Source organism: Nelusetta ayraudi, unplaced genomic scaffold, assembly GCF_046127955.1.
Source record: "Nelusetta ayraudi isolate G7.1 ecotype Tasmania unplaced genomic scaffold, CSIRO-AGI_Nayr_v1 ptg000076l, whole genome shotgun sequence".
Classification (NCBI taxonomy): Eukaryota; Metazoa; Chordata; class Actinopteri; order Tetraodontiformes; family Monacanthidae; genus Nelusetta; species Nelusetta ayraudi.
The window spans coordinates 2,190,831-2,214,923 of NW_027466126.1; the positions used below are offsets into that span (position 1 = coordinate 2,190,831).

A 24,093-nucleotide genomic window follows, 5' to 3' on the forward strand; every position below is an offset into this window, starting at 1 on the left:
CATGCACAACTTAACAGGCGGAAAAAAAACTGATTCTGGTGTAATGACACCAAGTTTGTGCCTCCGCTGTGTCCGTGTCAGAGAACTCACCTCCCTCTCAGTGAGAGACAGATTGTACGTTTTCAAGGCCTCTAATTACAAGTCTATTATTGGGTCACTGCTGTGATGCGGCAGCTGTTATCAGGGCCAATCGTGGCTCACGACGGCATTCGCCATGGTCTCTGAGCCGGTCCACAATATAATAACAGAGCTTTAAGGTTAAAGGGCGGACATTATATCCATTCCAGAGGAGCAGCCTGGCGTGATTAATTATCCCCCAAAAGGAGCAGACATCAAGAAAACAGCATGTTTAGCCCCCTGTTTACAGCCGTCAGCAAAAAATGTATAAATAAAAATCAAACAAATATGCTGCTTTTAGCCCAGAAGCTGAAGCTTTTCCAGGCCTTCCACATGTTTTGGAAGGGGGAAAAAAAAGAGGGCGGAGCCAACACCTGCCAGTCATTCTACCAGTGACGTCACTAACCTGGTAGAGGTGCATGTGCCCTTAGTGATGTCGCCAAGGGCTGTTTTTCCAGAAGCGCGCCTTTTAGCACACGCCCTGCGAAAAGTGGAGCAAAAGCAAGTGAAGGACGGACTTTCCTCATTCCTGGGGAGTTTGCTGTACATAATACAGGGCCGCGGAAAATTCCTATAATAATAACTGCATCAAGGTAGGTCACACAAGCCTCTTTACATCCACTGACCCCAATCCCAGTCTTAGGGCAGCGCAAGTGAAAATACATTTCCTTGTTAGAGCAGAAGTGATACACACTCGGGCACAGAAAAGAAGCGACGCGGCGCTCACCGCTGGAATTCTGCGAGCTGTTCGTGTCAACCAGACTGGACTGAATGGCACTTTCCAGTTTCCGCCTGAATGGGCTGTCTGAATTAAAGAGAGAGAGGGAGACACACAGGCACAAAAAATCAATAAGGGGCAAGAATACGTGAAATATCGAGGATAATATTCCTAATTCAGGCTGTAAACGCGAGGCGGCGGCGGCGCCGTGCCTCGCTCTAATCTTAATTTCGGTTTGCAGCGTGCAAGTCAATCACACTAACAGCCTTGACAAAAAGCATCCAAATGTTGGCATTAGGTTTAAATGTGGGTTTAATTTTTTTTCCCGACTTCATTCCATCTTATTGACCCATTTCCAAGATGCGAGTGTGTCATGCTTTAAATAGTTCTTTATGGCAGAGGCGCTGCTTAGCAGAGAGATGGTGTGGGTCATGTAGAATTAGAGGAGAGAGGGAGGGGAGAAAAAAAAAAACTCAACGGCACCAGTCAGGGGAGAAAAATAGCAGATTTACAGAAACCCTTTCTAAATGTGCTTCCAAAAAAAAGTGATGCTTAAAAAAACGTGTGCCACGTTGACAGCAGTGTGCGATACGTTGAAGGATATTAATGCCCGCCGCACCCAGTCGCTGCATTTCAATTTATTTAATACAGTTTTTTTTCCCTTTTTTTTTTTTTTGTTGCAAAGAATAGCTGTGCTCAGACCAAACTTGAGGAAATAGACAATTATGTTCAATTTTGTTTGCAAGTATTAAAAAAAAAAAAGGACAGATTTTTTTTTTAGGGGGCTGAAGACAATTAAAAAAAAGATGAATTGCTAGAAAAAAAAAAGAAAACAGTTATCCATATCTTTACATTGTGTCATGAACCAGTCAGTTAGGGTTTATGGTTTCCAGCAGGGTTGCCTCAACTAAATCCCTGAGGTGACCCAGAAATTTGCCTTCAAGCTTTTCCAATTGCGATGGATTCAATCTCTTGGCTCAACACACACCACGTTATTGTGGTTTACGCAGCATTTTTCTTTTTACCACACCTTCATATCAATATGTACTGTAATCATGCTGGATCCTGCCGCCAAAACCAGTTTAAGAAACTGCCTACAATTAATATAGCTCAATACTGAAGGCGTTTCTTTGACTGTGACCACTAGGTGGGTTATCGGTCTGCAGGCTATGAACAAAAACTTGACCTGGTCCCAATTCTAAGGTTGGTTTGAAGTGATCATTGTTTATTGTAATATTTGTGCAATTCGTTTTATCACTTAGTATTTGTTTTAATTCATTTAAAAAAAAAAAGCCATTCAATCAATAAAATTCAAACTATCATGTATAGCAGTATCATTAGTATACTTGTTTTCTTTCATCTTAAGTTTGACTGACTAATCATATCTTTCATCCTCCATTTAGTGTCATTTTTTTTACTCACCATCTGTTTTTTTTCTTCCTGGGTCTCATTTGTTACAGACTTGTATTTGAGTCAAAAGCTTTGTTATTGGAAATTTGTTTTTGTTTTGTTGTTTGTTTTTTATTTTTTTAGGTTTAAGTGTTATTTTTTTTTTCACTTTCATATCGTTTTTTTTTTTTAGTTTCAGATCTTTTTTTCAGTTTCAGACTTTTGGCACGAATGGCATGGGGAGGAGGAGCAGGCCTCAAGTGACACGATCACGGAACCCTGAGAGAATCAAAATTATATTAGTCAAACAAAAACCAACCTCTTCACACATTTGTTTTTAGTTTGAATTTTTCAGTTGCCAATTCGATCTTTTCAAGCACAAAGCCTCTGCCTCCAAAGTCTACTCCATAACTGTCAGTAGTGTCAACACATCAAGGCCAGTCTCAAAGAGCCGCTCAGAGCCACGTTGATAAGAAATCAACACGGAATGTAAATGGCAAATAACAAAGTACGATCTCAAGTGCTGAAATTACAGGCTGAGACTTTCATCCGTTAGTGAAGTGACTGACTGAATGTGGTCGCATGGTGCAACGTGAAACGACACCTTCTTCCAAATATAGACGTGGTTGCTGAGAGATGTAGCTCCTGCTGAATGGAGGAAGAATTCTTGACTTAAGACTAGAAACAGTAAATCGAGTAATTAGCTAGTTTGGAATGCTGCACAGCGACCAAATTAGTGGCAAGGCAGATGGATACTATTGTGTCTTTTGCATTGCAAAAACAATCCAAAAACACTTAAGGCGTTGAGTCATCATGTCAACTGCAGTCAGTGGTGCACTGCCGCTGTTCTTTCGATCCGACCGACCTGCCTACCCACCAATTTGTCCGCTTGATGGACGGCCACCAATAAAAGCATAAGTGAAACGCAGGACAAAAATTACAGCACAGTGACACATCTGAGAAAAAGGCACAGACTGTTGTTGTTTGTGTGAGTGAGAGAATTTTTACTCTGCAAAGAATCAACAAAGCAATTAAAAAAAAACAGAGAAAAAAACAGGAAAGAGTCAAAGATGGAAATGTCGCAGCTTACTTTTTATTTTCCCAGTTTGGCTGTGGCCGTACTTGGTCATGTCTAGGCCAACACAATCCTGCACTCGCGACGCCTTAATGTCAAAGGAGCCTGTGTACATGTGTACACACACAAAACGTCAAGTTAACAGCATGCACTTATTTTCTTCAAACAAACTGGAACATTTCAGAGGTTGGACAGTTTTTTTTTTTCCAACGGGGCACAAGCCGGCTCACCCATCGGTGTGTGAAGAGCAACGTGCTCCTGGTACGGGTTGAAATACTTGTACTGCTTCCCGCAGAACTCGCAGACGTAGCTCCCGGTTTCTGTGGACAAGGAAAACAACACGATGAGGCTCTGTTCATTCCCCAGCGATGGCAGCTCCTGAGGAAAATCAATTAGGAGTCGTTGTGTTTTGATTAGTCGTGTTCATTTGACAGGAGGGGACGGAACAGTGTGTTAATTACTTTGAAGAGAAAAGCAGAAATTGAGAGGTTGTGATGACATAAAGGAGGAAAAGGGGGAGACTGGACTGGAAAAAAAAAGAAAATTCCCAGGGCAGAGTTTATGTTTAGTAAGACTTGGTTGTGAGCGACACAGAAAACAGAAGGAGTCCCTGGAAGTTCACTCTTTCCCACTGGATCAGTAGGAGTCATTAGTGCAGTGACAAGTGCAGGCTTCCCACCTGCGAACACTGCCAACTGCGTTTGAAGGAGCACCTGCTGCCATCGGCTGAAGCCACGGTCTCCGTGGAGGCCGGCCGGTGCATTTTCCCCTGTGAAGGAGGACTTTTGGACTCTTGTTTTGCAACCTTTCCAGTGTGCAGTTAGCTCATGTTGGCGAGTAAATTCGTCTAACCAGGACTCAAGGCCGTGGCTGTGTCTGAAACCCTGTACTTTCAGTGCTTTCAAGCAAATTAACTGGTTAATTTTGAAAGTGTCAACAGGATTTTACTTGGTTTTTTACCCCCCTTTAAAACAGCAATGGCAACAAACGGTGGAGCCAAATGAGCAGAAGTGCATCCAAAAGTCTTACTTGGTCCAATTTTCTGGTAGGGTTCAACTGGCTCCTCCTCTTTAAGGCCATCCACAGGTAACACTACCTGTTCATAAGGGTCTGAACAAAACAGGGGAGAAGCTTAGCACTGAACATTATTAAAAGACAATTTCTTAAAAAGAAAACAGAATAGAAAGAAATGTGTGCTTTATTGGTGCCATGTTTTTGTGTTTCATCCCAGAGTCTAATGGAGCATCGTCTCGTGATTAATTACCCAAGAAACCTCTTTAGATCTCCAACAGACTGTACAGTTAGCTTGGAAGTGATCATTATTTATGCATATTTCTGTATTTACAGCCATTATTCAGCGTTTCCAGTTTTTCTTTTGTCACTGCAGTATGAAGAAAATCCTGCAGCAGGAAGGTGGTGCGAGATGGCAAGTACACTCGGATTAAAAGGCATACTTTCTAAAGTCACATTGCAAACTGAGGAGGAACCTCCTGGATTACCATCAACGGCGTGCAGGTCACGGTGCTCCTGGAAGCAGCTGTAGTATTTGTACTTCTTGCCACAGATGTCACAGGAGTAACGGAAGCTACCTGCAGCACGAGAGAGCGGGATTCATCAGCGTGAGGGCGACTTCCGAGCAGTCAACTAGTAAATAAATATGTACTAGTAAGACCGCACACAAGCAATCACTAAATAATCCACGGCCGTTTTTCAAAAGCAGGTATTTCCACTCAGAGTAGCGCGACACAGAGAGCGGAAAGACAACAAAAGGTCGCAGTTTACTTGGGCAGCTCCTGCTGCTAATCTTGTTTTTCCGCATCGCCAGGTGGCTACCGACAAGAATATATTAAGAGTCTTTTGGCGCCAAGGAGAAGAATCCTGTTTGAGGACATCTGTTACACAGACAGAGCGGCATAGAAAACTGGCAAGAATTTAAAACACGTCCCCCCCCCTCCTTCCTGTTGGGTTAGGTTGGTGTAATAACTCATCTGGCAGATGTTGCCTCAGGAGAAAAAAAAAAAAAAAACAAACAAAAAAACAACAACAATGCCCTTCACATCACACACACCGACACGATGAATGTTTTATCATTTAACAGCAGAGCGACAGTTTGTTTGTTTATCCCTATTAACTGAATCGTGAAACATACATTTGTTATCAATAAAAGAAATGGTGATCTCCACTGATGCCGCAGGTCTGACTCGTTTCCAGTGCAACAAGGATTGATTGGTTTTAGAGACATTTGGACACAAACATGAAAATTATTGAGATTTTTTTTTTTGGACTGTTCAATACCATTTAGAGAGCACCAACGTTTGTCATGCCCTCCTGATAATTTAACAACTAACTGGCAACACCCCGGCTCTTTATTGGCTGGAGCAGCGTGATTCTTTTCTCACGATTTTCTCACTATTTTTGTTTCCCCAACAAAAGCATTTATAGATTTTCTTACCGGGGGGGAGGGAGTGATGGAGGGAGGGGTCTCAGACACATATTGGCTATTGAATACGCACAATATAACGGCGGTTTAATTTCAGCTCTTGTCATGCTAGAAGCAGAATAAGGTTTTGGTTGGTGACGGTAATTAAATAGAAAGCACATCTCAAAACAGCCGGGACAGTCTTCCCTTTGCGAACCAAAATAAACACATGCATCAAAAAAAGAAAAAAGCTGCATGAAAAGTGTGAAGGTTCTCTGGATCGTGCATATTTGAAAATCCCATCAAGGAGCAGCAGATCTACTCCTAAAATCAATCTAGACTTTGAGCTCACCTGCACAACTCAAGGATTCACCAACGTTGGCACGACTTTGAATGGAACTTGTGAGAACATCATATGAAGGTCTGCTGGACGTCTTGCCTTCACACAACTAAACGTTTCAAAAAGCGCCGTGACGCAGGTATAGTAGCTCGGTGTTCTTTTAAAACCTGACTATTACTAGAACTAAAGGCTGGTGGCACATGAGGGGTATTAGTCACCGTGTCGCAGAGTTGGTTTCACATCCTGAGGTGAAATGTTCAGGCCAAATCCGCCCCAACTAAATAATTGCATGTGAAGCGTCGAGTGTGTTTTCCGGCGCTGCGGCGATGCAACGGCGACGCTTGCACAGAAACAAGCCCTCGCTGCGGTGGCCCTGAACACATCTGAACCGCAGATCAAACAGCAAAGAAATTACTAAAGGCAATAACAAATCACGCAACAGCAAATTACTAAACATAACAGCATTGACTTCTACCGGAAAGCAAAGGTAATGACTCATGTGGAAATCCACTTTCTGGTAGACTGAGGTACTGAGGTGCAAGCCTGATGTCGCATCTAGTCATTAACTGTTGCGTTTATTTATTTAATTTTTGCAACTCTGTTTGCTAATTTATTGTTCTTTTTGTATTTGATGTTTTGTTTTTAAATGTGATGCTCTGCTTCTCACTCTAAATTTTATTTGGTGCTGTGTTTTGTTTTGCTTTTTTCTGATTTGCTGCTGTGTGTTGTGACCAACGTCATTCACAGATGATCACACACGAAATTTCCAACTCGTTGAAACATGATGCTGCATTCGGTGCGGGCACGCATCACTCGTCTCATCACCCACCAAAATTTCCCCAGCGCCACTTTCCCTTGTCTAATCGACTTGTGTTTCTTCATCCTTCTTCGGCTAATCTTTGTTCAAATGTCTCCTTCCTGCTCAATCAGCGCAGAGAAAGCGCCTCGTGTCGGGTTACGGTCGATTGATTGACAACAGAAGGTAGACTGAGGAGAAACCGTCTCGCTTTTTTGTTGCTAAAGTTTCACTGGTTGTAAAAAGAAACTCTGACTTTTACTTTTCTTTTCATTCCAGTCACAAAGGAACTTTTGTGTTTTCCTCCTATGCTAAGCTCCACTATTTATATCAAGGCCGCTGTCACATCAATTGCCTATTCTTTTAACGTGCCAAATTCTTTTGGGGTCACCTCAATGGATTTTTTTTTTTTTTTTTGCAAAAGAATGCAAATAAATCAGCATTCCAGCCGCTAACAAATGCAGAGCGCGGATGTGCGAAATTTGCCAAAACTTTTATTGGATGTTCTTTTCCTCCGAAGAATTTAATTAATCAGCAAAATCTTTTGCCAAGCGGCCTCTCTGGCCTACTTATCACCACTTTCACAGAGATTAGGTTACAGTGCTAGTTTCCTCATACCGCTGAAGAAAGCGCAGTTGTTCACTCTACGTATTTTTTTTTTTACATCATCCCCATCCGATGTGTGTTCACAGTTACAGTTTTTCAAGCGACATGTACATCCATGTGGTGATGGCTGTGTTGTATAAATAACTGCAGGTGGTACACTGAGGTGGGACTATTTATAGCCCTATTCGAACCTGCGTTATGAATCCAAGGAATTGTTTTTAGATGCCAGATAAATATAGGATTCAAGTGGGTATAAAAATGCCTTTTTTACTCCAAAATATCCTGGTACGCTGGTTTAATATTAAAAAATGTATTTAAATCAGCATCATTCTCGTTGCAGATATAATCTATGTACCTGAAAGATGTCACTTTACAACTTTATGACTACATGGCTGTGCCGACCGGGAAAACGCTGCAGAGATCAAAGGTTTTGTTGGGAGCTGGCCGTTAAACTACAGTGTTCAAATCCCAAACCATAAATGGAGAAAGGCATCCGCTCCACTCGATGGCACACGCTGCGGTTTCAACCAATGCAAGTGACACAGGTGAGCAAATGCATGCGGGAAATTGCTGAAGAGGTGTTTGTAAAGCTATGGTACCCAGATGAACATAAGTGACGGCAATTTGCATCCTGTGGCACCGCAAAGATGCAAAGCGCCGCGTTAAAGGGACGCACGCCATGCGAACATTGGTCACCCCAGATTAAAAATGGGGGGGAGGGAAACCCTGAAACCGCTTTTGTCAGCAGATTTAAGCGCATCCGTGTGATAATTAGGTTATCAAATCGGCATGTCGATAAGCCACATGTCAGACGGACGGATTACGGTGTTCAATTATTTATAAAGACTGAAACAAATTACAAAACAAAAGGCAGAACCCGGCCTTTTAGTGTGCATTGAAAATATTTGCGAGCTGTCGCCTAAAATTTAATTCAATCTAAATAAAACGCACTATACGTTCTCTAAAGGTGATCACAGCAGTAAAAATACGATCGTGTCATGACTGTCTGGAAACTGAAAAGGGACAAATTGCGTTTAAAGCTTATAATAGTACAAATGGGCTTTTAGCACACCGAGACTCGGGGGCTTGGGGGAACAATGGTGGACAAGAGGGAAGCTAAAAATAGTTTTAAAAAAAAAAGGAAAAAAAACATATACAACACCTGTTAGACGAGCTCAGGATAAAAAGACAGCTCGAGCTGGTATGCAAATAAAGGTGATTGTGTTTAGAGAGGGAGTCAGAGGAAGTGCACTTACTGTTGGGCGCCGGGGGCAGGCCGTCTGCGACCATGCTCTCCGATTCTATAGGGGGAAAAAATAAGTCAGCCTTAGCATGGGAGGGAGGAAAAAAAAAAAAAAAACGGCCTCCGTGTGCAAATCAGCGTGTGGTCACTTTAGAACTGAGCGCAGAAAAACCAATGTGAAACACAATCCCTGGTCAAAAAGACAGGAGGCGAATGAGTCAGAAGGAAGCAGAGAATCAATTCTGGAGCAGACACGGGGGGCCGAAGTGACATTTCTGTTTTTCTTTGAAGAGAAAGTAAAGTTATACATAAATATATATATATGGACGACTTACCTCTGTGCGCCCTGACGTGCGTCTGAAAGCAGTTGTAGTACTTGTACTTCTTCCCACACACTCCACAGATGTAAGAACCTGCGTGGCGACGATGTAAAAAAAAGGCGGAAAAAATGATGAGCGTCTCAGATTGCAACATTTCCATGTTTGTCTTGGGCTGTTTTCAAAGCCGTCAGGAAAACTTCCTACTCTGCAGCGCTGCAGATGGGAACGGGGAGAGTTTTAGTGTCAATAGAAATCAGAGCAAAGAATAAAAATGCATCGCATTGCAATTAAATACTATAATCTGGGCTTTGAATGAGCGTCCAATGCATATGCAGAAGTGTGCAACTTTGACCAAGTTTTCAGATTTCTCTTCTCTTGCATCCTGAACGACACAACGTGCTGCAGACATTTAAGTCTTGTGATAATTTTTCATCTATTTGCTGTCACTGCTTATCTTGCACTGAGGTCCACAGGGAGGCTGCAGCCAATCAGGGCCAATCCCAGCCATTCCAGGGTGAAGCCAAGGCGGAGCTCAGCCCAGACAAGCCACGCCTCACCGCTGACTTTAGGATTTAAAATATTTGGGAATTTCGTGCTTCCTGGTTTCAGCAGTAGAGAGAGAGAGCAAAGGAGAGAATGATGTCTAATTTCACTGTGTCACTGATGCCGTATCCCCGACGACCAAAACATGCATTAAACATTTAATTCCAACACTCCATTTTAACGTGAGCACATTGTTCCGCAGCTGCGGAGGTTTTTCTTTTTTTTTCTCTTTAACTCATCCCCTCGACGAACGCCGCCGCCGTCCCCTGCAGTTATCGTCCCTCCTCTCCCTTCACCTCTGCCCGACCAAGTTCAGACATTTTTATTTTCGTCCTCTCTTGCGTATAAAATGTCCTTCTTCTTCATTTTCTTCCTCCCCAAATTGCACCTCTGTCATGTTCTTTAAGCAGCAACTTATGACTCTCTAATGAGGCATCAGGCTGAGCAGGAACATACTGGCCCTGGGTTTGACCAGCAGTTAGATAAAGCCATCGGGCTTCAGAACTCACTGGAACAAGTCAAATCGGTGGCGGTGAAGTGGGGGGAAACAGAAAATGACGGCTGAGCTGAGTGGCGTAATGAACAAGAGTTACATTTCAGTTCCTATCAGGCCTTTTATTATAATTAACCGTGTCTTTGTAAACACAAGCCGGTGACAAGAGTGACAACAGGCTTTTCAAATTAACTACTTCTTCAGCACGGAAGCAAAAATGCTGTAAAGAAAGCCTAAAAGCTTTCTTTATAGCATTACCCCGCACGCCGTTTTCAAACAGATAAACTGAAGCAAATGTTTTGTTGGTTTTTTTTTCCCGCCTCTTTGATGCCGTGCTGGGCCTTGTTTGTGTTGTCACATCAGTCAGGAGGCGAGGTGAGCCATTAAGAGACAGCAAACACACAACGGCAGTCAGGCAAGACGCAGGGATGCGTGCGTAATTACACACCTATGCACGAGTCTGTGCTCTTAGTCGGCGGAGGAGAACCAAGGGCAAACATACCCTCGGTCTGAGCTCGCCGGTTCCCACCTCCGCCGACTCCTCTCTCGTTCCCGCCGATGATGACGCAGATCTCGGCCGGGTTGGCGTCGCCCGCTTTGCCGTTACTCGTCTCCGACGTGCCCGGCTCCTTCTTTATCGTGACCTGGGGTGGCGGCGGCGGCGGCAGCGGCGGTGGTGGCGGTGGCGGCGGCGGGCTGGAGCCCCTGGATTTCGTGGTGGACGAGGGACCGTCGGCGGCGTCCGCCTTGTCCATGCCGGGTTTGGGCGCCTCCTGCGCACTCATGCCTCCACCTCCTCTGGGCCTGCGATTCTGCAAGCGGGGGTATGAAGAGAAGAAAGGAGAACTTGATTCTCCTAAAACAAACAAAGTCTTAATTTAGACACGACTTGATTTGTATAACGTGAGTACCTGAGAGTGGAACTTGTGTCAACTATTAAAGCATCTGCAAAACCTCAAAAACCGACTGAGGGAAAAGACCACATTCAACAGGAAGGCCAGCGCTTTGAAAAGTTCCCAGAATTGTGACCTGATCACTGGAGAAAATTCAGGGACGGCTGGGCGGCTGCATCCAAACAAGACTCCAGCTCACAAAGGGCTCGGAATTATTTGGAGTGAAACCAAAACGACCAGAGAGGCCAAACAGCAAGACAGCGAGGACGGGAGAGGGGAGTGGGGGGGACCATGCTGGTATTAGACGTGCAAGTGCATAAATGACAGGATTTAACACTGGTCATATGTGCGAGCCGTGTCAATGAGGCCGAAGCAGCAAAAGGAAGAGCACAGAGGGAGGAGCCAACACTCGGACACTAAAGCTCTCAGTGTATGTGGGATGTTGTTACATCACAAAGGGCCGATAGATCTGTCTCACCAGCTGTCGGATTTTGAAACCCACTGAATTTGCATCAAAAAGTATAAGTACTGTAAAGGCATAGGAAAATGTATTGAAGCTTTTAGACTCTTTTTTTTTTTTTTGCAATTAACGTTTCACATTGCATTGCGTTCGCTTGTTTCTGCATCACAAATTCCAATTGGAAAATAAAAAATTGGAGAAGAAGTTTGCTTCGCTGCAAGTGCACAATTGGATGGTTAATGCTCTGTTTACCATGAGTATATTATTTGAGCGGTACAGTATAAAAAACACTAAGAAGGGTTTAAAAATAATCAGTGACTCTAGTTGCGTTTCCATGACAGTTTTTCGCAAAATAAAAGCCATATTTCTAAAATTCAGAAAAAGTACAATTGCGATTTGCAGGTGTTTCCTTCAAATGGTGCGAGGCAGATCGTAATTCTCGTAAAATCTCATCCCGCAAGGTTTACGAAAATGATGCTTGCTTTTGTTTGTTTTTTTTACGTTTGTTTGCCGTCCAGAATGGTTGTTATATTTTTCTTTTTCATTACTTGTAAAAAGAAATATATATATGTATATATATATATATATATATATATATATGTATATATGTGTATATATATATATATATATATATATATATACATATATATGAACTGAAGTGAACTGGTCACGTGACCCCCTACATCACGTCCACTGACGTGTAAAAAAAAACGTGTTTCCATGACACTTTTGCTGATACCTGATATGTGTTAACTACCACATCATGAGGGCATCAAAACCTTTCAGCCATATTTGAGAGCTTTTTTCAAACTTTATGTGTTTCCATTACCAGTTTTTTATTGCGACATTTAGGTTTTTTAGGCAATTCTAGGGGTTAATGGAAACGCAGCTTGTGTAATGCATCCAAACAAGAACAGGGAGGAAAAAAAAAACTTTCTGCTGCAGCTCTTGTGTGAAATTGCTCAGAAAACATGTCAGTGGAGTATTTGGTTTCCGGAGAAACCCGTTCATGTTAATCCTCAGCTCAGTCGACGTGCCAACTAGTTCATTATTTTAGAGAGGAAGTGGATATCTGTGCAGCGCATATCCCCTAAAACTCCACCGAAACAGTCGAAGCCGCTAAACGGCCCCACGGCAAAGAAGAAAACGTGATACCTTCTTTGTGATCTCGTAATTCGTAGAACTTTACAGCCCACAACAGAAACAAAGGAGGGGAAGAACAGACTAAAGAATTTTTTTGTTGTGCTCGGGAGATCAGAAGGGCACCGGCCGCTCATGGGTGACCATGGACGGATTCTGTCACTTTGTGACACCCAAACGCTCCACTTTCAGAAATATCCAAATTACACAACTTGCCACTTCAGCGCAGGACTATAAAAGGCCTTGTCAAGAGAATGTGCTCGAAATGCAACCAAGCAAAACAAGAGTTACGCCAGGATGAGTGATATTATGGAAAGAGAGGAAAATTGGTCTTCTAATAATAGCGCGCCGATGCTGCAACAACAAGACTTTTCATAGCCCAAATACACCTCGCCTACAAAGACAGACAGCCTCTGCAAAGGAAGATCCAAAGATTTGGATCAATCTTGCTGAAACTTTAAAAAACCTTTTTTCTTTTTTTTTTTTAAGTCTGTTGTTTTAATGTACTTCACAAACTGAAGGAAAAGAAAAGGGTCTGTGCAAAATGCAATACATTTTCCCAAAAACAAAAATCTAAGGATGGGTGAACATGGCAAAAAAATGTCATTTGTTTGAATGTTTGTCATTCTATGTGTAGATTCCATCATTGTTTGTCACAGCCGATGTTTCTCTCATGAACCTGGAACTGAAAAACAACTTTTCCCGGTTGTCAACGTCTACGATTGCCACTCTGTAAATTACTAAAGGGTTGATCAATACAGGACTTTCATTGGGTGATGGCAAGACCACTTAGAGAAAGAAGGTGGCTCATCTACGTCCTCATCTACTACGTGTTCTATGAATTTCATTGACTTAATTTTAGGTCCATCTGATTAGAGCCTCTTTTTTTGTTTGTTTTTTGTTTTTTACAAAAACACAAAAAACAAAGTCTACGTCCACCCACGGGCTATTTATCTTGTACCTTCACGTACTGCTATAGTTCTGAATAAACAATACTTTCGTAAGATTTCTAGACTAGATCAATAACACAACTCAAGGGTAACACAATTCACTCCGTTGTAATAAGCACGGCGTGTCGTCAAGCTTTTGGGGGCTGATTTGTGTTGCAAACTGTGAGAAAGCAATATAAAAGACTGGAGAAGCCCTCTTAAGACCTTTGCCAAAAAAACGAAATCATGGCCTAGTCAAAACTTCAGACGGCCTCCTGATGATAGGATCTCCGACCGCGACATGTTTTGAGAAATTTGAATTTGAAAAGCAGAGTTTTCGCTGCAGAGAAACGTCCTGGGTCAGTAAAGTCAGAGGCCTACTTTCTGTTGACGCAGACGTGCCAAATTTTACACACATGTGACGCCATATATTAAGCCGACAGTTCTGGCGCTGATGATGTGGAATTCCTAAACATGTGACAGGGGAAAAGATATATGAATATAGCTTTGTTTCCATTACCAATAGAATTGCGGGAAGAGATTTTACGAGAATTGCGGCTTAAGCGCTTCACGCCATTCAATGGAAACACCTGCACATTGCAATTGTACAGTGTTGAAATTTTATGCAGACACATTTTGTGTGTGGGGTAGGGGTATTTTATCTCCAATTAAAAAAGACACAAGAAATTGGTATCTAGTATTATGAGTATTTAAAATATAGTATTTATAATGGTAGGATTTAATATGCAGGTCTTTTTGGTCTTTTCACGGCTAAGAATGTAAAACGAGTCTTGCAACTCGTCAAGGACTGAAGTCTGCACAGTGACAGTTGCGCTTGCAGAGCAGAGTGAAAGTGAAAATCATCGTTGCCGGCCTACTACAGTTACGGCACTTAGACAAACACATCAGTGATGCCATTCGACATGGAAAATGATTGAAGCGTTCAATGATGCGCCGCATCGAGACCAAACTTGGAGAACAGCAGCCAACCAACCAACGCTATTCTACACACATTTGCACCCTTTTAGAAGCTCTAGATGGACTCATCTTGTGGTGTATAAAGCACCGACTTGGAAGATCAAACCAGTGTCGCTCTGGTAGACAGAAGGGTTTGGTTGAACTAAATGTATTCTACAGACTTGTGTTGCAACTTCAGCTACCGAGGATAATGTTACTATAGTCGAGACTACATAAACTATTGAGAGACTAGCATAAGGTATTAAAAAAAAAAAAAAAAAAAGAACACAACACAGAGGAACACTTGACACTGATCTAATTCACGCTACTTCACTTCCATTACGGCACAAAATCTCCGATGAAAAATTCATCCCACAAAGACAGAAACTTCCACAGAGAACAACGTCGACGGCAGCTGCCGCCTTTCACACATGCGGTGAAACTTTACACGTTACGGCCTCCTTGCACAACATGTTCTTGCCAAAATTTCGCTGTAAAAGCCTTTGAAACGAAGAATTTCTGCACGTGGAAGGGCGACGAGCGCTTTTAATTCAAAACTCATGCAGCGCGCTGTAGGTGCTGAGCTAATCCTGAGGCGCCTTGTAACTAGCCGCATGCTGCTAACGCTCTCCAGCTACACCCCATAAATATATTTGCCCAGTCGGATCACACCACATTAAACCAGTTTAAGCCGCAATTACTTTATTTATTTCTTATTTTTTTGTTGTTGTTTCTGTCTTTTCAGAAATACGTTCACTTGAATATAGGTTTTGCACTTCACTGAAAAGCAAATTATAACGGAGAACCTGTTTTTTTGATGTTGTCAGAGACACAAGCAAAAAGTTGATTTGCATGTCGCCGACACTTCCCCCTTCCGAGCGACATAAAACGTCGGTTCTGAGCAGGTCTGACAGGTCACTTCAAGCTTTAATTTTCATTTGCATTTAACGCAGTTGTGAGAAACTGTCGAGCACTTCAACTAAATGCGGTCTTTAATAGCTATCTGAAAAGTGTCTGAGTGCGTACGCGTCGCTGCTGTTTATTCGTGCGTGCTTTTAAACACAGGCCGTTTATAATTATCAAGGTAAATACTTGCAGCGCGGCATTTTGAATGCATAACTAGGGTGTACAAAGTGGCTGCTGTGACCTGTCTGCCTCTCGTCCAAGTTAAAAATGCTAAATTAGCCACCTGGCCATCTGTTCTTTTATAGTTTGAGTCTTCTGCGTCGGCGAGAGCGCGGCCGCTCCATGCTTAGGGAAAACCTAAACCAGATGCATGTTTGCTTGATGTTGCAAATACAGGACAACTAAAACAACTCGAGGTTATAACAGATGAATACCAAGGGAGCATGTCATATAATTAAATATCGTTGATAAACAATCAAAAAATAGATGTTAAATATTGGGGCAGTTCGGTGCAGGTGGGCATTTGATTCATCACAGTTCTTAGGAGTATTTCCTTTATGATCTGGCCAAGCTGTGTTTTTAAAAATGTCAATGCATGCGCATATTAACAATGATCTATCACATCATGTGGTAGGGGCTACAGAATAAGGAGGTTAGGAGGAAGGAGGGAAAAAAAACAACTCTCGACCATACCTCTGTTCAGAATTCAGGGCTTACTCAAGGTACTTAAAATAATTGGCCTATATATGGGCAGCGCGCACTGCATCTGCCTCTGCACAATAATGAAGAAAATCAATCACTGTGCAAAGTTCAAGCCGCAAACACACGCGCGCGCGCGCATTCACAAATACACACACACACACAAAAGGGAAAATCATCACAATATTTTGCAGCTGACTTTAAAAGGGGTTCTTAGTTTGTATTTGCATCGCCAAAAATGTTACGTGCTCTGCATGTTAACTAGACCGGAGAGGAGATTCAAAGTATAAAAATATATAAATTTGTTTAAGGACTCGTGAAAATGTTTCCACTCTGGAGGGATTAAAAAAACAGGAATCAGCTAAAACTAGGGGGTTTTGGGGGGAGGGGGGGGGGCACTTCAATCACAGCTTTCAATGCATGTTTGTATTACGCCGGACAAAGTCAGCAACTCACTGAGGTTTGACCGAAAAACCTGTTTCCTCCGTGCTTTCCTCTCCCTGTTTCTTTAATCAAATGCACATTTCCTGTCCTCTGTAATAAATGTCTTCCAATATGGTGTATGACCAATGATTTCAAAAAAGCAATAATGCAGAGAAATGGATAAATCCCCCTCCCTTCCTTCCTTAACACACACACACACACACACACACACACACACACACACACACACACACACACACACACACACAGTGTTCTATAAAAAAAAGAAAAAAAAAAGAAAGCTCGTCTAGTAAAATTCCATCAGCATACACTCAAAACCCCCATAAAAACCTTTTCAATCTATATGTTAATGCCACGAATTAAAATTTAATAACAAGAGATATTGAAAAGCGGACTTGAATTATACAAAAATAAATCCTGAAAGATCAGGCCCCTAAAATTAGAAATTCAGGGCAGCATCCGGTCTGCTGCTAAACCCTTGTAGGCTGGCAGATTAAATTTTTGATGAAAATCAAAATTGCACCGCACACTGACGCAGGCGCAGCAAACCTGGCACTATTGTGATTTATGGATTCATTAAACCCGCGGGAGTTTCACCCCTCCTCTTTTCACTCAGAGAAATGAGATTTGCTTTGCAGAAAATTTGTATTTTCAGAAACGCGGCTCAGCCTCTGCTCTACCTTCAGAAAGTGGTCAAGGGAGAAAAAAAATAGAAGCTTCCGCGTATGCACCCATTGCACGTAAACAAGCCTAATTTTCATTGCAGCAGCAATTGAATATCCTTATGCATTATTCATGAAACCAATAAGGTTCGTTTTTAAAAAGGAGGAGGCAGGAAAAATATGTGCAGAATGCACAGATTTTCTTTTTTTTTTTTAATGCAGCAGCCCCAACCTCAGAAAAAGCCTTTCCCCAGAGACTAATTTAAGTGAAGCCATCTTCGATATGCCACTATGAAAACAGCACTGCACAGGATGCTGGCCATCTTTTAAAATAGAGGATCCATGTTAACGCGCATCGGAGCTGTAATCATGCGGACGTTATTGTGCATCAGCAAAAAAGGGAGATAACAGAAAAATAGAAACTGTTTTGTTTTGGGTTTTTGGGGGGGTTCTTTTTGCAACAGCACCTATTCTAACAACGTTAAGTTCAAGAGTTGTTTCTGCATTTCTGACAGCCAGCGGGATGATCTATGTTCGCCACAGGAAATGTCTTGTCAGGTCTGTTTCTCCCAGGCAAGACACTTCAGAGAACCTGCACGGAGGCCTGGTTATAGCTTAGCGCAGACAGCCGCAACCAGATCTCATGCATCTTAGTATCGTATAGACAGAAAAAAGGTAACAAACTGAAAGAAACTGTGTAATTGGATAAAATTTACCCTTTAGTGCTATGAAATTCCTCCAGAATCCTCTGTGTTTGGCATTGTTTTAGCAATGCAACAAGTCAATCCCTGAAGAACACAGTGAAAGACGCGTCGCCATGGCCATCGACACATTGGAGATCGATCAGAACGGTTGAGTGGGAGATAAGTGTGCAGCAGGTGCGACTGCTAGCCCATTGGTTGCGTAGCAATGCATTGCTAAAGGCTACAGAATTTTCATGGTAGAAGTAACTTCTCTTTTCTGTCTTTCTGCTCACACTCAATGCAGACTAAAATTCACCAAATCCTGCGCTGCAATGCAACAATGTGTTTCCCAGCTTCTGTGCAGGTCCTGCAAGCTGTTTCTGCCAACAATGCCAAACCAGGCCGACATCTCCTGTGGCTACTAAACAAAATAGTGACAAGGACCCCCATACTTCCCTGCTTTGAAACTCTAAAATATCCCTTAAATGACGAGAACAAATGGCTGTGTTCCACACACGGCCAACCTACAGAGGGTGATATGATCCCTCACTATCTTGTTTTTATCAGCACCTGGAGGGGACCAGTTTCACCTCCATGTCCAAAGTGTTTCTACCCGAGCGAAACAAAGCTTTTGTTCACTCTAAGGGCAGATAGCGAGCATTCCTCCTTCCTCCTTCACAGCTCGCAGACTTTTTAAGATGGGTTTGTGATTTTTTTTTTTTTTTTATTATTATTATTTCAACATCCCACAATTACTTCTGAGAACTTCACACGTTCCAATTTGATTCTTCAGGTATTTAGCATGTAAACATTCCATCCACTTAGACGGCAATTCAACCCCATATAAAAAACAAAAAACAAAAACGGATGCCTTTCTGGGCTGACGGAAAACTCAACTGCATTTTCATTCAATTCTCCAAGCAAAAGGTCAGAATTTGCACACGGATTTAGCATACAAACCACACAATTTCCACCAGCTCGCTTAAATTTATACAGATTTGAAGGTCAGCAATAAAAAAAAAAAGGAAAATCAGCCACAAGCAAAATGGCCTCCACAGTTTCCCCATGCATTAAAATAAAAAGCAAGCCACGCAAAGATGGGAAACTGTTTGGCGTCTGCAGGATTAATATAAACAGAGGCGCTGGTTGTGATTGTTTTTCCTGCCCTCAAATTATGCTGACACCGCCTTTTTTTTTTTCCTTCCACCGCTCTCGAGTTCACTTTAGATGGCTGCTTTTTCACTCAAACATTTCCAGTGTCTCGAAATAAAGGAAGAAGGGGGGGGTTTAAAAAAAGTCCATGTTTACTAACCGGTGAATTATCTGGTGGACACACAGCAACACGCGCACACACACAGACACACACAGGGGCACACAATTTCACACACAAACAAGCAATTACAGACAGGAAATGTGGTGTTAATGTGAATGCTTGGGAGAAAATGTTTGGGGAGGATTAAGTATCCAAAAAATGTTTATTGTTTATAATTTCCCAGGCACATTAAAAAATATTGAAGTAAACACTTCAAACTTTAAAAACAATGTGTTTCTTTAAATTATTATTAATAAAACTTCAAGGAGGGAGAAATTAACTTTCACTGTGCTTTGAATGTGACTTTGAAGAAAAAAATCAAGGTAATTTTCCATTTAATAGAAGGAAAATTAGGTACACTTCAGGATATTTTTTGTTACATTCATTCCTGTGTGGTTTGCTACTCATTCCAAAAAGCCCTGAAATGTGCAAGTATTATTTTCCAAGAGAAAACAAATGACAACCAAAGCAGCATCGTCAAAATTTCTAATTTCCATAGAAAATGACCGCCTGCAGGTGGCGCCACCGGCGCTCAGGTTTTAAAACCCCTATCTTGCTAAAAAAAAAAAAAAAAAAAAAAAATTATATATATATATATATATATAATTAAAAAAATAATAATAATAATAATGAAATAAATTCTGACAGCGTGTTTGGCGTGGCGACCGCTTCTGGTGGTTTTCCGTGGCTGTCAGCGACGAACGCCGAGCCGTCAAACACCGACTGAAAAGTGATGCTGTGTGAGATTCAGAAGAAGGCGAGGAGGGAGAGAGAGAAAATAAAGCAACTCGCTTCAAAATTTTTGCCAGGAGAAAGAAGGGGGTGGGGGCGAGGGAGAAAAATTCACAAAACATGGCTGCAGGAGGTTTTTGTGTTTCAGATTGTTCCTCCCCTCCGTCGTCCTTCATGTTGCCACTACCGCCTGTTTCCCCCTTTTTGCTCCATCAGCACGCACACTTCGTTTTTCCCCCAAGGCAGGCTGTTGTAAATGTGGGCTAACTAGGTGCACTGTCGACTAGTCAGCAGTCACGCAGAAACTTCCATTTACGAAGAAGAAGAAAAAAATTCACCGAAAAACACACCACCAGCAGCACCACTACCCCAAACACACAGACACACACACACACACACACATCAACAGATTAGGGACTACATTTCGGATGGCTTTCACAGCCACCCCCAATTTGCACCTGGTTCCAGTGACAGGAACCCGCTCTCAAACTTGACATTAGCTGAAAGGAATGTACGCCCCCCCCACCCTCCCAAAAAACAGAAACACAAATTAAGATTCATAAATCAGGAAAGCAAACAGCGTGCTGACATACCTCCAACAACGATGCAGCTCATGCGAAACAGGCTCCCCTCCGCTCTAGAAAACCTCCCCGACCAGAGGTGACTGCACAACTGCTTGATCAAAAAAATATTCTAAATTAGTTATGTAAAAAAAAAAAAAAAATCTCCAAATGTTCGGGGGGGTGGGGGGGGGGAATGAAATTCATCCACAGCTTCTACTGTTTTGGCTTTCCAACCCCCCTCCGCCGGCCGCTGCGTTACATTTTAGGAGTAATGGCGTAGTGAATCATTTAAAAAAAAAAAAAAAAAAAAAAAAAAAATAGAAGAAGAAATTGCCGAGGTTTTCTTTTCACGCCAGGCCGTGCAGGCTCGCCGTTTCGTGCCGCCCCGCACCGCCGGGGGGTAGCTTCGTGTTGCGGTTCCTACCGTGGAAATTTCGTCCGCCATATACGAGGGCAGATTCCGAAATTGCACCGCCGGCCTGTATATTCGCCTACATGAAAAAAAAAGACTAAATATGAAAAAAAGAAAAAAGTCTGGGAAGAAGAAAAGGGAAAATAAAGGTTGGCCGAGCATGACGTTTCACGGAGACGAAATAAACGAGCGGAGACGAACGGAGCGGAAGTTGTTATCCATTATGACACGAAAACATTGCAAGTTAAAGGCTACTGCTGAACTTTTATGGTGTTTATACATTTGAATAATTTCATTTATCTGGCCATATTGGTACGAAAGCTATTTTGACTGATGGAAACAGTAAAAAAACGTTAAAATTGGATATCATCGGATAGTTCTTTCCAGATATCATTGTTCAATTGTAAAGCAGCCACAAAAGTATTCCTTTCTCGACTTCCATGTCCTTTATTAGTTTCATCTAAAAATTGAGGCTTTCTTCCGTTTCAGTTGTCTTTACCGCATTTTATTTATGGTGATTCGCCATATGGAAAGGTTTTTGTTGGCCAACATTTATTTAATTTTAAAAACAGACTGAGATTTGAAAATCCTTTTTTCCCTTTGCAAAATAGTTTTGTTGAAAACAAAAAGTTTTCTTCTGAAATGGAATAGAATGTCCGTCAATACTTGGTATCTTAACTATCAATCGGTGGTGATTTATTTTTCGGCAGCTCATACTACACTGTAAATACGGTCTCACGAATGACACATGGCATAATTAACACGTGAACGAATTCGTATATGACACATTTAGTATCACATGGACTTCTTTTTAACAATGAACACATTTGATACTTAAGAAAAATATTTGTACGTGTCTTTCACTCCCATTAAAACTTTAAACTTAAAAAAAAAAAGCTTGAGTCTATATTAGAAAGGAATATTAAGTAATTTGATGAAATAATTAATTATAAGATAGTTCAAATAAAGTGAGTGAAAATGATACATGGCTCAATTTCAAACAGCTCGCTTCCATTTTTTGATTAATCTATTATTTTACTTTGGAGAATAATTCCACAATGTAATTAAATTAGAAGATTTAAATAAGATTTTAGTTTTGTTCTCAAGACATAAATGTGAATTTTGTTTTGTTGCTTTAAGAGGTATTTTTGCCAGGTGTTTGTCTTAATATTACTGTGAATAGTTAACCATTTAACTGCAGCTAAGCGTGTAAGTGGACAAAAATGTGGGCCAAAGTGCGACAAATGGAAAGGGAATAATTACTCATCCCCCAGAAAACAGTGAGGGCATATAGAAAATATTAAACAACTGCAAGATGGCCTCTTTAAAAGCTGGGTGTCTCCTAAAGAAGGACATCAAGGCTGAACACATAAAGAGCCTTGTAAATGAGATTTTCACTCAAAGTGAAAAGAGAAAGTAACTTTAGTTGGGAAACAAACCCTTACAGGCCCAGTGCACCACATATGACAATCTATTGACATTAAATGAAATTGAAGATGCATATGTATACATTAAGTTATAGTTAGTGACCAAAAATGAATAACACTTGTGTTTTTATTCACAAAAAATAACAATTTATATTTACTAAAACACAGGTCTAGGGGTGGCTTTTGCACCACCACAAATTAACTGTAGCCAAGTGGATGTCTTCAGGGTTTCATGATTTTAGCCTGGCCTCATGGCTTGAACCAGGAAGACGTGAGATCAAGTGGGACAGGATTAATAACAGGGAGACCTTAGCTTGATCGAGAGAAAATTCTATTTTCAGAGTGACATGGAAGCAATCTGCTTTCTGCAAGATGGCTAATGCATCTGACCAGTCGGATTACAGTTTACCACTTGATGCCTATAACTAATGTGACAGCATGTGCATTTTGTTATACGTGATAAATATAGAGCTATCAATTTGGATGCATTGTGCTTTCACATCATCAGATGCGACTGAGTCCTACACAATGGGCCTTTCAGAAATGACATGTCTTCATAATCCCAGTGTTGAAATCACTTCTATGATTAAAAAAGAAAAAAAAAAAAAAAACCCAACTTGCATCCTTATCAAACTTTATAACTTTGGTTGTTTGCTCAGCACCTTGTCAAAAAACATGCCTGTCTGATCTTCTGCTCAGCTGCTATCGCTCCCTCTCCTTCCCGCCTCCTCCAACAATGTCCTCCCTCTGTCTGCTGACAGCCATGAACGTTACCAAGAGTAGTGAACTGTCTTCAAGCAGAGGTGTCAAGGTTGGTCTACAAAGTTGTATCATAAAGTGAGGCATATCTTGAGAATGCCAGGCAGGCAACCAAAGTTCCCACACCAGGCCAGATGGGGGCACTGTGGCAGCGGTAGGGAGGTATTATACACCTTGTGACCTTGTTGTTGTTTTTTTGTTTTTGTTTTTTTTTAACTATAACTATAAAAGTTTATACTTTTTTTTTAAACAAGATTGCATGGTGTGGTTTTAAAACTAAAACAACAACAACAACAAAATAATCCATGAAAAAAGGCAAAAATCAAAAAGCTAATGATTTGGGGTCAAATCAAAATACTGATGGGATTTTCTTCTGTCAATTGTGTTTTGACTTTACAAAGCTGGGTATATGTGTCAAGTAAAAAATAAAAAAAATAAAAAAAATAAAAAAAACTTTCAGGGGGCAGTTTGCCAAGATGACTGATTAGTGGCGAGTAGCCAACCAGAGGATTTCACTGCTGTTCAAGAAAAAGTGCTTAAATACTAATTCCCATGTTCTCATTGTTGCACAGAAATGATGTTGGCCATGCAGTAATAACTTATAAGACCTCTGCGGTTTTGCGGGAATTCCAATCATACAGTGTTTTTCTCTGTTTTGACAGCCACTGAATAATTAAGTTATTAGCCTTTTGCAAAAAATAATGAAATCATTCTTCCTTTCATTCACAGTGCATTCAGTTACTAATGAGCTCATTCATCTTGGCTTGTTTTTTTTTTTTTTTACTATAGGAGGATTATTAAGACATTTTAAAGTGCAAGTACATATTCATCACATCAATTTTTCAAGATAGTGCTGTTTTCACGAGTTGTATTTAGTGGCATTGTGTTGTTAATTCTGTGCCACTCACTCATGTCAATGCTTGACAATACATGTCAAGTTGTTGCCAGTATATCAAATGCAGTGATCGCACCCAATGGATGCCCTCGTTCGAGGCAGCTGCCTTATTCTACCAGCAGAGGGAGCCAAGAAACCAATAAACAGTCCCTCTCTGGAAA

General features: G+C 41.4%; 1 protein-coding gene across 12 annotated transcripts in view; it reads right to left on the minus strand.

The window, feature by feature from the left end:
* The window catches only part of znf618 (zinc finger protein 618), a 31,974-nt gene extending 11,024 nt beyond the window's left edge, over window positions 1-20,950 (minus strand). For 2 of the 12 annotated variants that reach the window (XM_076043615.1, XM_076043611.1), the window contains exons 1-11: window positions 20,470-20,950; window positions 10,508-10,871; window positions 9,039-9,116; window positions 8,717-8,761; window positions 4,799-4,888; window positions 4,329-4,409; window positions 3,979-4,197; window positions 3,530-3,619; window positions 3,315-3,404; window positions 845-922; window positions 524-598 (exon numbers count right to left, since the gene is read on the minus strand). In XM_076043615.1, the coding sequence (XP_075899730.1) occupies window positions 524-598; window positions 845-922; window positions 3,315-3,404; window positions 3,530-3,619; window positions 3,979-4,197; window positions 4,329-4,409; window positions 4,799-4,888; window positions 8,717-8,761; window positions 9,039-9,116; window positions 10,508-10,844 (1,183 nt within the window). In that variant the 5' untranslated portion in view covers window positions 10,845-10,871; window positions 20,470-20,950. Of the gene's footprint in view, window positions 1-523; window positions 599-844; window positions 923-3,314; window positions 3,405-3,529; window positions 3,620-3,978; window positions 4,198-4,328; window positions 4,410-4,798; window positions 4,889-8,716; window positions 8,762-9,038; window positions 9,117-10,507; window positions 10,872-20,469 lie in introns of those variants that run through there. The other 10 variants (XM_076043618.1, XM_076043614.1, XM_076043612.1 and 7 more) reach the window with 9 other exon arrangements.
* Window positions 20,951-24,093: the final 3,143 nt, after the last annotated feature.